The 13,823-nt window shown below is 31.4% G+C and overlaps 1 protein-coding gene across 2 annotated transcripts in view; it reads right to left on the bottom strand.

Annotated features, from left to right (window-relative positions):
* LOC140040983 (prolyl endopeptidase FAP-like) overlaps positions 1–13,303 on the bottom strand; it is a 118,324-nt gene extending 105,021 nt beyond the window's left edge. For both annotated transcript variants that reach the window (XM_072087299.1, XM_072087301.1), the window contains exons 1-2: positions 13,187–13,303; positions 11,691–11,765 (exon numbers count right to left, since the gene is read on the bottom strand). In XM_072087299.1, coding sequence (XP_071943400.1) covers positions 11,691–11,765; positions 13,187–13,261 — 150 coding nt within the window. In that variant the 5' untranslated portion in view covers positions 13,262–13,303. The remainder of the gene's footprint in view (positions 1–11,690; positions 11,766–13,186) is intronic.
* Positions 13,304–13,823: the final 520 nt, after the last annotated feature.

The following is a 13,823-nucleotide window of genomic DNA, read 5'->3' as shown; positions in this document are numbered from 1 at the left end:
AATGCGCAAAATTAATTTTTAATCAACTTTCTACGCGTTTCTTGTCATTTTGAGCATGTCAAAAATTCCAACGCGTGCGCAAATTTTTACGCGCGCGGTGCGCATGTAGCGTTAAAAACATACTTTTTTCGCGTGATTTATGTTTTTTCAGCCTTTTCTAGTAATGTTACTAACTTTTAAACAATTTCGACTTAAAATTACGTCATACGAGCACGTCGAATTGGATAATTTGTGCGCGTTTTTGATCAAAAAGTTTAAAAAATCGTAAAAATTATGCCTTTTTTAAACCAGTCGTAATTTCTAAACTGCACGGTCAACTTTTTGTGGATGATATATTTTGGAAGTTGATGAGTTGTAGATATCGGATCAAACATTAATGTGGCTAACCGGACATTGTGACGTCATCGTGTGGCCACGCGATTATAAAATTTAGGATTTTTGTATCTTTCGTCATAGCTAATCACATTTAATAGAGTGCATTTCCACTTATGCGTTTTCCATTTTCACCCCGATTTTGATGTTGTATAGGTCTATCAACTATCTTTCGCATGAGTTAAAAATATTTCAATTTGAATGACGTCATCATGCCTAAAAATTTAAATTACGTGTGGCGTTAATTTCATATTTACAGTAAATTTTAATCTGTTATAGCTCGTAAGAATAAAATATGATAATCACGATTAAAACGTTTTCTGGAAGCTATTGGATTGTAGATACGAAATCATGTAAAAATTTTGCAAATCGCAGATTGTGACGTCATCATATGGCCAGTTGAATAAAAAAAGTTGTATTTTCATATTTTGCGTAATAGTTCATCACATTTAAAAGGGTGCGTATCTATATTTTACGTATTCAAATTTCTTCTACACGTTAATATGTTGTTCCTAAGATAATTTCATTCTGAAATTGCTATCTAAGTGTTTCATTTTGATACCGTCGCCATGTTAAAAATAGGAATAAATGGCGGGTCCCGTAATTTCACCTATTCTACACTGTATGTAATATGTATACAGATTATACTGTTTGCATGTATATACTATATGACACAAAATTGACAGAATTCAGCACTAACAGCATATCATATTCTTCAGTTCTTGTCATAATGCCATAATCTTTATCTGTGTGCAATATTCCAACGTATGACGTGCACGTGGCGTTTGTCGTGGTGCGGATAACTAACTCGTCAAAGTGACGAGTTTCATGTCTAGTTATTTCTCTTCTTTCTTTCTGTATGATTTTTGTGGCACGCTTTTCTCTAAAACTTGCAAACATAACATTTTGTGAACTATGTTAACATTTTGACATTTATGTAACGTCGTCAAGCGAAGCTTTTCATGATGTTTACAATTGCGCAACGTGACGTACGCGCGATTTAACGATTTTCTCGTATTTAACATATGTCGAAAACCAAATAACATTTTAAAGTGAAACTTTGCAAAAGTTTAATTTATATCATGCGCTAACTTTCTGTTGAAAAAAAATTGCGTGTTTTACAAAAAGTTACGCGCGCACGCGCATTTAAAATTTCAAAATGCGCAAAATTAATTTATAATCAACTTTCTACGCGTTTCATGTCGTTTTAAGCATGTCAAAAATTCCCACGCGTGCGCACATTTTCACGTGTGCGGTGCGCACGTAGCATTGAAAACGTATTTTTTTCGCGTGATTTATGTTTTTCCAGCCTTTTCTAGTAATTTTACTAAATTTTAAACAATTTCGACTTAAAGATACGTCATACGAGCACGTCGAATTGGACAATTTGCGCGCGTTTTTTATGAAAAGGTTAAAAAATTCGTTTAAAATATGCCTTTTTTTAAACAGTCGTAATTTCTAAACTAGACGGTCAACTTTTTGTGGATGACATATTCTGGAAGTAGATGAGTTGTAGATGTTGGATCAGGTATTAATATGGCTAACCGGACATTGTGACGTCATCGTATGGCCACGCGAATATAAAATTTAGGATTTTTGTATCTTTCGTCATAGCTCATCACATTGAATAGAGCGCATCTCCACTTATCCGTTTTCCATTTTCACCCCGATTTTGATATTGTCTAGGTCAATCAACTATCTTTCGCATGAGTTAAAAATATTTTAATTTTTTTGACGTCATCATGCCTAAAAATTTAAATCACGTGTGGCATCAATTTCATCTTTACAGTAAATTTTAATCTGTTATAGCTCGTAAGAATAAAATTTGATAATCACGATTAAAACTTTTTCTGGAAGCTATTGGATTGTAGATACGAAATTATGTAAAAATGTTGCCAATCGGATGTTGTGACGTCATCATATGGCCAGTTAAATAAAAAAGGTCGTATTTTCATCTTTTGCGTCATAATTCATTACATTTAAAAGAGCGCGCATCAATATTTCACGTATTCAAATTTCTTCTACACGCTAATACGTTGTTGCTGAGATAATTTCCTTTCGGAATTGCTACCTTCCCGTTTCATTTTAAAACCGTCAACATGTTAAAAATTGCAATAAATAGCGGGTCCCGTAAGTTCACATATTCTACACTGTATGTGATATGGATACAGATTATACTGTGTATACTATATATGAATTTAAATAATAAAATTCAGCAATAACAACAGATCATATTCTTCAGTTCAGGTCATAATGCCAACGTGAACACTTCCTTTTGTCCTCAACCTATCCCCTTAATGTTAATGTTGCACCACTTGCGCGGCGGATAACCAAACTCGTCAAAGTGACGAGTTACATGTCTAGTCTTCTTTCTTTCTGTAAATTTTGTGTCACCCGTATCTGTAAAACTTGCGAACATAACATTTCGTAACTTTCTCAACATATCTTCATTCATATGAAGTTGTGCAGCGAAGCTTTTCAGGATGTTTACAATTGCGCAACGTGACTTACGCGCGATTTAACGATTTTCTCGTATTTAACATAGGTCAAAAACCAAATAACATTTTAAATTGAAACTTTTCAAAAGTTTAATTTATATCATGCGCTAACTTTCTGTTGAAAAAAAATTGCGTGTTTTACACAAAGTTACGCGCGCACGCGCATTTAAAATTTCAAAATGCGCAAAATTAATTTATAATCAACTTTCTACGCGTTTCATGTCATTTTAAGCATGTCAAAAATTCCCACGCGTGCGCAAATTTTAACGTGTGCGGTGCGCACGTAGCGTGGAAAACATATTTTTTTCGCGTGATTTATGTTTTTCCAGCCTTTTCTAGTAATTTTACCAACTTTTAAACAATTTCGACTTAAAGTTACGTCATACGAGCACGTCGAATTGGACAATTTGCGCGCGTTTTTGATGAAAAATTCAAAAATTCGTAAAAATTATGCCTTTTTTTAAACAGTCGTAATTTCTAAACTGCACGGTCAACTTTTTGTGGATGACATTTTCTGGAAGTTGATGAGTTGTAGATATCGGATCATGTATTAATATGGCTAATCGGACATTGTGACGTCATCGTGTGGCCACGCGAATATACAATTTAGGATTTTTGTATCTTTCTTCATAGCTCATCACATTTAATAGAGCGCTTCTCCACTTATTCGTTTATCATTTTCACCCCGATTTTAATATTGTGTAGGTCAATCAACTATCTTTCGCATGAATTAACTTTTTTTTAATTTTTGTGACGTCATCATGCCTAAAAATTTAAATTACGTGTGGCATTAATTTCATCTTTACAGTAAATTTTAATCTGTTATAGCTCGTAAGAATAAAATCTGATAATCACGATTAAAACGTTTTCTAGAAGCTATTTGATTGCACATAGGAAATCATGTGAAAATGTTGCCAATCGGATGTTGTGACGTCATCATATGGCCAGTTAAATAAAAAAAGTCGTATTTTCATCTTTTGCATCATAATTCATTACATTTAAAAGAGCGCGCATCAATATTTTACGTATTTTAATTTCTTCTACAAATTAATATGTTGTTGCCGAGATAATTTCCTTCCGAAATTGCTACCTTAGTGTTTCATTTTGATACCGTCTCCATGTTAAAAATTGAAATAAATGGCGGGTCCCGTAATTTCACCTATTCTACACTGTATATAATATATATACAGATTATACTGTTTGTACTATATACTATATGACACAAAATTGACAGAATTCAGCACTAACAACTATTATCATATTCATCAGTTCAGGTCATAATGCCATAATGTTTTTCTGTGTGGAATATTCCAACGTATGACGAGCACGTGGCGTTTGTCGTGCGGATAACTAACTCGTCAAAGTGACGAGTTACATGTCTAGTTAAACTTGAATTTGGAAAATCACTTGTGACCCACCCTAGGTCAGCTTGATTACTAGTACAATTTAAATATTTTAATACAAGTAACGTAGCTCTTATTCTCAATGTTATATAAATCAATAATAAGTGTATAGCAGGGTATAAACGTAGATCTTGAGTACACCAGCAGTGAAGTGAACTGATACTAAGTATCCGTCAATGACGGCCATGTGTCTTCACGAGAAGACGGCTAAAAGAACAGTAACATTAACAAGAGTTGTATGTATCAAACTTACCTTAGTTTCAACTAATATCTTTTTCATATTCAGAAAATCCGAGTTATAAACAATTTATGAGAAATTGACGTTAAAAAAAAGTCCTGTACTGTTACTCTGCATTATCTACTCTGTGCAGAATTCTAAAAGAACAGTACTTTAAATGCTAGTAACAAAAACATACTACAAAGTGTACTTATCTTTGATTAATCTTTAACATGCCAATGTAAATCCTAGTTCTAATTCCAGAGTTACTGAAGAACCAATGAATTCTCGGCGTACATTTTGTTTATTTTCAACTTTGTTAACAGCGTGTTGTAACATAAACATTCTTGAGAATCCAATTAACAGTAACAGCTTTAATTTAGATTTGAGATTACTACACCTGACCAAATTAGTCAATTAGTTAAAGATAACAAAATGGAGCAAATCACTGTTTATATTTTAGTTACCATCTACAAAAACAAGTCAATCGACAAAACATGAGGACTCTGCCAAAACCAGACATTGCCTAAAGACTAGACTCCTTAAAACTAGAAACCCTGAAAACACTCTGGAAACTAGATATTTGGCCTCCCTCTGGAGAGCATGGGCTATTGTTGGTTTATCCAGGTAAACTATGCACGAAACAGACTGGTCTGTTTAGAGAGAAGGGCTCGTTCTGCTGTATACCGCCGAATAAACCGTTTATTTCAACAAACAAATGTTTAGGCAGACATATTTCTGCTCAACTTCTTCTACCAAATAAATCGTTTAAATTTGTGGTTGGTCGTTAACTAAAAACCTTAAAATTACTCAAGATGCAATATGACAGTCAAATGTTTAAGATACTACAGCTGTCAATCAAATAACCGTTATTTTGCATTGCAACTAAAAGTTGCGCAGCGATAACCAGTTAAATGGCGTTCCAACAACGAATCAATTGGTGTTTTTAACTGTTATTTTTAGGCTGCCATTTAACCATAAAATTTGTCTTGTTTCTGCACCGAAGAAAATGGGGCTGATTCTTTTACATGTAGTAACCGGTTATCTTTTTTTCCAATCAGATACAGGACCATAGAATAGGTTTGTCGGTTATACTAATACTGTTCTAGTTATACTAACTATTGACTGAGATTCATTTACAAATCTGTATTTAATATGGCCTGCCATTGTATTCTGTAAATCCATATTGAGTTTGGTATTTACCAACGTACAGTATGGAATATCACTAAACAATACCATCCGCCATTGATACATAAATGAATTTCTCAGAAGTACGTCGATTGAATTAATTAAAGTATTCACAATAAATGTTGTTTTTTTTTAAATACATATTAATATTTAAAGATGTACTGTATTGTCCCTAAAAATCATGAAAAATGAAGATTAATTAAATTAGACTTTGAATAGGTTATTTTGTACAGTAGTTTGATAAAGCTAATCACTTTTGTAGAAAGAAACAGGGAAAAAATTTTTTGACTTATAAATGACCAATTAAAAAAAAAAAATTGGCTGGCAGCCAATTTTACCTTTTTTTTTTAAAGTACAGGTTTTTCAGTTAAATCCTTTTTTTTTTTTCGATCCAATTTTTGGTCAAAGATGATTACTATATGTGACATTATAATGGCATATTTATTTATTTATTTATTTATTTTCAATCTTTCTACATAGCTAAAAAACAAACATATAAGTATAACAGGAGAGTAGCGGAAAAGCAAAAGTATAAAACTGTCATATTCAACCAAAACAATTTTAAGAATTGTTTTTTCAGGGAGACAAGACATCTTTAACCTTGTTTACAAATTTGTTGTTATATGCTGTAAAATATTGATATTGAATGTTATTCTAAACTAACGTACACAGAAGTGAGAATGTAAAGCCTTGTCTATACTTTATCAAACTTTATGTGACAAAAAATTTGATGTGTCCATATATGGATGTGATGATGTCATATCACCACCATATTTGGACATACCACTACCATATTTGGGCACAGCACACTTTTTTTGACGAACAAGTTTGATAGTGTAGACAGAGCTTAAGAGTGCAGGTTGGTTTTGCAAACATAACATACACAGCTCGTGTAACTTGAGGTGCAAACATAATTTCTCATGGAAGCAATATAGGTTATTTTATGTTGGTGATAATTTTGACTAACATAACTTATTTGCAATCATTCTTTGAGGTCGATCTTTCGTAGCTCCCACGAAAATAGTAGATTATTTATAGTCCATTTGAACTATTTCAAAGTAGTATTTATGTTTATAAAAAGGGACATATGTCTCATTCAATCAAATGAGAATAACTAATTCTACTCTAGTTTAGTTTATGTCAACAAAATAAAATGCCAGTTGGTTTAAATAACCTAATAATAATTGCATCTTTTAAATAACGTTGACATACACAACAGTTGTTATATTGCGTCACAATTAAATTGTGACGCAAACCAATATCACATCATCAAATTTTGCAATGTATAAAAATAGGATTTTGATTGGGCAATTGTGGGTCACATGGCGTACAATAGTACGCACTATTGAACGATAGGTCGTTCAATGGTACTTTTTTTCTCTATTAATTGTTGTTTAATTTATAATAATATTGTATTGTATTTATCAATATATTTAAACATTATTTTTTATTTTTCTTTAGAAGACACCAATTTATATTGTATCACAGAAACAAACATTTAATTTCCGTCCAATAAATAAAAAATTAAAATCAAAATTTAACAGTCAAACTTGTGAAGTTGTGAAGGTGTTAATAATGTGGGCACTTTAAATGCAAATAAGCGTCTGTAGTCTCTTATGAATCAATAAATTTGATCCAATATTAAAAGCAAAACAACATGAATGATTCAAATCACTTATGGCTCTAATTTATTTTTTAAATATTTATATATACAGCACATTTTCATAATTTCTAGACAATGTTAAGCCTTGTCAAACTTTATGATTAAAATGTGATGTTCCTATATATGGACATGATGATGTCACATCAATACCTTGTTTGGTCATATCAATACCATATTTGGGCACATCACACTTTTTTGATAGTGTACAGTAGACAGAGCTAAAAGATGTTTTAAAATAACATTTTAAAACACAGCATTGTCATTTTTTCAGTTTTAGTTGCCTTTGGATTTAAAATAAAATTTATAATATATAGTTTTGAATGTCCAAATACTGTATTAACATTAGTGTTATTTATATATACAGTACAGTACTACAGACTTCAGAACATTTTCATAATTTCTAGACAATGTTAAGCCTTGTCAAACTTTATGATTAAAATGTGATGTTCCTATATATGGACATGATGATGTCACATCAATACCTTGTTTGGTCATATCAATACCATATTTGGGCACATCACACTTTTTTGATAGTGTACAGTAGACAGAGCTAAAAGATGTTTTAAAATAACATTTTAAAACACAGCATTGTCATTTTTTCAGTTTTAGTTGCCTTTGGATTTAAAATAAAATTTATAATATATAGTTTTGAATGTCCAAATACTGTATTAACATTAGTGTACGACAAAACTATAAATCAAACTATGTTCCTATGGACATAATTATGTCATAGAACTACCATGTTTGGTCATATCACTACCATATTTGGGCACATCACACTTTTTTGGTAGTGTAAACAGCGCTTTAGATGTTTATATAGTTTTGAATGTTCAATACTATATTAACGTCAGTGTACTAGACAAAACTATTTAACATACATTTATTGTTACCATATATATTTTAGTCATTTGGTTATTTCAGTATTTAAGAGAGCTTTACTCACTGTACACTTGAATCAGATTTAACTGTACTCATTGTTAATAAATCTCCGCATCTGTTGTACTGGTTTTAGTACGTTCTAAAACACCACAACTAAAGCTTGGCAAGGGACCTTTATTTATTGATTTACTGAATTTCTCAGCAAATAAAAGCATTATGAAACAAATGAGCTGAAAAATGTACACTATAAAAAATTAAGTATTAACTTTTTATGGCAATGCTTCTTTCCACATATAAAGACTTTGTATCCATTTAGTGTTTCTTGCAAATTCTAAAACATTTATTTCGGTACATGAATTATTCCGCATTATGTCATTTCAAATGGATCATGTTTGTTCTTCCAAGAAAAGCAATTTATTTAAAATGTATTAACCCCGTAAAAAAAAAAACTATAGAAATTTGTAACCTACTGTATTCTCAAATTTCATCTTAGTAAATGGCATAATTTAAAGTACAATTTAACAGTATCAAATGTTATATTTTAACCCTAACCATAAAATGACAAACATGTGACACTGTATCTAGGTAATTCCTAAGATACTGGATAAACTAAGATGCAAAACAATGGTTTGTGGGAAGGCTTCCACCTCAGGGTATAGTTTACGGACTATACCATTTGTGGAGAGGAGTGTTCAATGAAAATAAAAAAATTAAAATTATATCTAAAAAAAAATGGCTATTGTCGGTTTATCCAGGTAAGCTAGGCACGAAATAGACACTAAGATGCACAACAAACAATGTGGTGCATTATTTAACCAAATACTGTATAAAATATGTATACAATATGTAAAAATATAAATTGCTGGTAAACAAAGTAATATTGACAATTGATGATAATTACAGTCTTGATGCAACTCGATATTAAAAATATTTATTTTTATCCCTCATGTGGTACAGGTATGGATTACTATACATACAAACATGATAGAAAGATACAGATAGCTGCAGCATTTTGTCTCATCAATTTGTGAATGGCATTTATATCTCATTTATTCTTGCTGGTCTATCTATTGAAATCTGTTTATATACCATACAATACATTAGTCTCATATCTCACATATTAATTCTAGCAGTAGGCTGCCTATCTAACACTGTCAACCTAGGTTAACATCCATCTATTAAATTGCTCTATGGTTAGCAGAAATAGCTATAACATCAATTGGTAATTAAACATTTACGATATGTTATAGTGCAACATTTAATAATATCTAGTAGATTTGCATCATGGGATTGAAATGTTCGTTTGACTCTACAAATATGTGTGCAAAAAATGTTTCAAATTTTTAGCAAATTAAGAAATCTGGAAAACATTATTTTTATGTATATAAATGTTGATGATTACAACATGATTAAATATGAAACAACATTTTTCTACATCACAATGAAGTGATGACACAGTTTTATAATTAATGTTAATGAGATGCGTATAATATGACATTCAATGTAAACAGAAACTATAGTACATTTACTATCTTTATCATCATCATAAATATCAATATATTTTGAAATTAAATTAATTTTGTATTAAATTAACTTCATTTTAAGGAATTCGCACAAATATTATATATTCAAAGAAAGAACATCAACTCTTATCAGATACTGCTTACAAAACCTATGTATTTCTCAAGTGATTAAATGCTATTTGCGTTCGAATATTAAAGTTGTTTGTCGCCACCGTTACGACCCGATTGGATTCCCAAGTCAGTTTTTGCTGCTTGCTTTAACACATGCTACAACATATAAGACAAATTTATTCTCCATTTTGTCGTAAAATAACAACATAGCAGACTTGAATTTCATTTCACAAGCATGTTTAAACATTTGGGCCTCAATTTGCGACGACGCTAAGCATTCAATATTGCTAGCGCATGACTAACAAATTACCACAAATGACAAAGCAAAACTTAACTGCGAGGCACTATGGTGTCATATGTCTCTGTTATTACAATATATGGCTATGTTGGTGTACAAGTACAGTATACAGTTTTATCTATAATTATTATTATTAATCAATAATTAAAAAAAATAAATATAATAATTCCTTTTATGTTTGGATGTAACATATTTTTTTAATAAGCCTTAGACTAATATAATACCACAGAGAAATAATATTAGTTTACATTTTTTAATGTTGGTTTAAAACTTTATGCAATTCAACAAAATTTCTCTGGTGTATTTTCAGAAAATGTTTATTAATTTTGTTCAATTTAAAGAATTTTCCATTAAATAAGGTATTTTACCCTGAAGAAAAAAATGCAATTTGATGCATTGCTCATGAAACTCACAGTGGTATCAAATTTACAACTGAAAAACAAGTTATTTTAGTCACTATTGACTATTATTATAGAGATATCATTTTTTTCAATCAATTATAATTTATTCTTCTTATTATTATTCTGTGAAACTGTAAATGAATTTATTGTAGATAAACTAACATAGACAAAATAATAATAAATAAATAACAGAACTAACTCAATATCACAACAGAAAAAAAATTGTTTGAAAATAATTGTTCAAGGTTAAATTTGTTTAAAGGGTTAATTTGAGTTTGTAGCAGTAGTAGTCTGCTATTGATTTTGGTACACTTGTTTGATTTAGTCATATTCATAATAATCAGAGCGTTCTTATTAATTGTATTAAGATATGTATTACATTTAATTGTTTTGTGGATACTAAACGGAAGGGAGGCTGCAATATATATTAACTAGCACAACAAGTATACTCCAATTTGTAACAAACTTAAATTATTTATACGAATATGAATTGACTTTACTGTCCAAGGACTAGTTATCGTTGATGATACAGATATCACTTGTAGAATTCAATTAGGGCCTGATTGTCGATAACCTAATTTAGTAATAACTATCGTTTCATGATTGATTTTTTATGTGTATGATTTAGTTTGATGTACTGTACCCAAATATGGTAGTGATATCCCCAAATATGGTAGTGATATGTTATCGTTTCCCTATATGGGCACATCACAATCTTTGGTCACATAAAGTTTGATAGTTTAGGTACAGAGCTTAACACAAAATCTAGTAATTTGTGATGGACATATTTTAAAGGAAAATTCTATTAAGCTTTTGACTTATCAGGCCATTAGCCTAAAAGGGTGAATAGTTAGACCTAAGTGTAGTCTGTTCCTTTGTAAGCTCTAAATACAATGACAGAGTATATAGCCTTGTATACACTATCAAACTTTATGTGACAAAACAATGTCATTTGCCCATATATGGACATGATGATGTCATATCACTACCATATGTGGGCATATCACTACCATTTATTTAGGCATATCACTACCATATCTGGGTACATCACACTTTTTTTGTCAAACTAGTTTGATAGTGTAGACAGAGCTTATGTAATATATGACTTTGATGAGTGGGGTTATATGTAAAGCTTACCATTTTTTGTCTAGAGCCTGTTGCACCACCTAGCTGAGTGTAGCTGGCATTTAGTCGAGATATTGAAGCCGAGACCTGCACATCAAAAAATTAAAAAAATTTTTTTTTTATACTGAACTATGAGTTTTAAGTGATCAATATTTATATTTATGAAGATATCCATCTTTCTAGGCCTATCTAAAAGGTAGATTTAAATCAAACAAGGTTTTTCCCCATAGCACAGAGTTCAATAAATTCATATAATATTAAAGACCCCTTCCCTGCAAATTTGGACGTTTTTTGGAAAATAATACATATATATCACTTTAAAAACATTAAACCATGTCATTCCTTGTCTTAAATGTACGTTTTATGGTAAATTATGATAAAAAGTGAGAAACAATGCACTACCTAAGTAGCTCGCGGCGATCGACCTCTCGTGGATGGTCTTAGGCCTAGCCTAGCTAGGCTTAGTTTTGTAGGCCTAGCTGGTAAACATCGGTAACGTACGAACATCGTACGCTAGCAATATACCTAGCCTGACGTTGTATAGTTGCTGCATTAATTGTCTTTCTTTTTTTGCCAGACTCCGTTGATACAAATTGGGGAAAACCCGGTATTTTCGCTGAAAAGTTAGGAGTCTTCCATTTGTTTTGGCCTCACGATCGATCGAAAAGTGGGCGAATTACAGGTGAAAAACAAAAATATCAATCCGCGCGCAATGCATTTTGGGATTTATAGCGGGCCGCTATAATTATTAAAATCGACTTATTTTTCACATTTTTAACCGTTTAAAGACGAAAAAAGTTATCGCAATAGGACCATATAGTATTATTTTTACATTAAATATAGTTTGTGATCTTAAATTAGATCTAAAAAACGTAGGGAATGGGGCTTTAAATATAGTTTGTGATCTTAAATTAGATCTAAAAAACGTAGGGAAGGGGGCTTTAAATTAAATCAAATATTAGCAATTCAAATTAGAAAACTATTAAGCATAATCTAATCGTAGTAGAAAGTCAATGTGGTTCAGTGATTAAATGTATTGTTAAACACTATGTTTAAAACATTGAGAACATTTTTGGATTTTGTTGTGATTATTTAGAACTATATCCATCCTCTGGGATTAAAATATCGGCTGATGATTAGAACAGAATCATTGATATCCTTACTACCTTCTTCTTCTTCTTCTTTCGGGTACTGCTTAACGATTCTTAAGGATCAAAACAAGCAGGGAGGTGCTCAAGGGTACTACACTTGGTGTGGTGCTGGTTACATGAGAGGCAGAGGAGTGTGTTTCAAAAAATTAAAAAACAAGGCTGTAGCCATGTTCCTTAAGGCCTACCAGGGAAGAGTTAAATTACACTTCCCTGGGCCTACTAACTACTATACTTACTAGGCCTAAGTAGCTATAGCTAGGCCTAAGTAGCTATAGCTAGGCCTATCTAATAAATTCATCTTTAAACATGCATTATAAACGTTTTTTCAAAGTTAAATACAAGTATTTTTAAGCTTACCTGTCCAAGATGGTCATCTCCTGAATCCCCTTGACCACCGGGCCTTGATGATTGCCGTAAAACGGCTGGAAACATTCCAAAAATTTCGTTCTTATCGTCTGCTTATTCCAAAACTTGCATATCGCGCTCGACCACTTGTGACATGCGTGCAATTAGATGTGTGCTTAGCACAAATCACAGCAACCAATGCAATCATCAATAGCGCCCACTATAGTTACAAAACTTTCAGGATTTTCCCAGGGATTTGGAAAATTCGTAAAAGAAACTACTAGAGGGCGCTACGTTTAAAAATGATGATTTGTACAGTATTATCGAAATTAAAAATATAAATATCAATAGTTTTAATTTCTGTAAAAAAACTTCATTAAAGTAGTCTATGCCATTTACATTTATGAAAATATTAATTACATTATTTATTTGTATTGACTCATAGATGTAACAAAAACATAATGTTTTAGCTAGTTACATAACATGATGTTATTTAATTATTATTATGTTTTCCTCATTATTATCATATTGTCATAACGCCAAATGCTCTATCAAAGAATACGCGATCTTTAGACCTATGTAGAGGGCGCTAAAATGTATTTTTGCATTATCGAAAAATGAACCCAAATCGCTGGATCGTGCTGTTACC

Source organism: Antedon mediterranea, chromosome 2 (genome assembly GCF_964355755.1).
Source record: "Antedon mediterranea chromosome 2, ecAntMedi1.1, whole genome shotgun sequence".
In the NCBI taxonomy this organism is placed as follows: Eukaryota; Metazoa; Echinodermata; class Crinoidea; order Comatulida; family Antedonidae; genus Antedon; species Antedon mediterranea.
The sequence above is the reverse complement of the archived record's forward strand: the minus strand, read 5'-3'. Positions and strand labels throughout refer to the sequence as shown.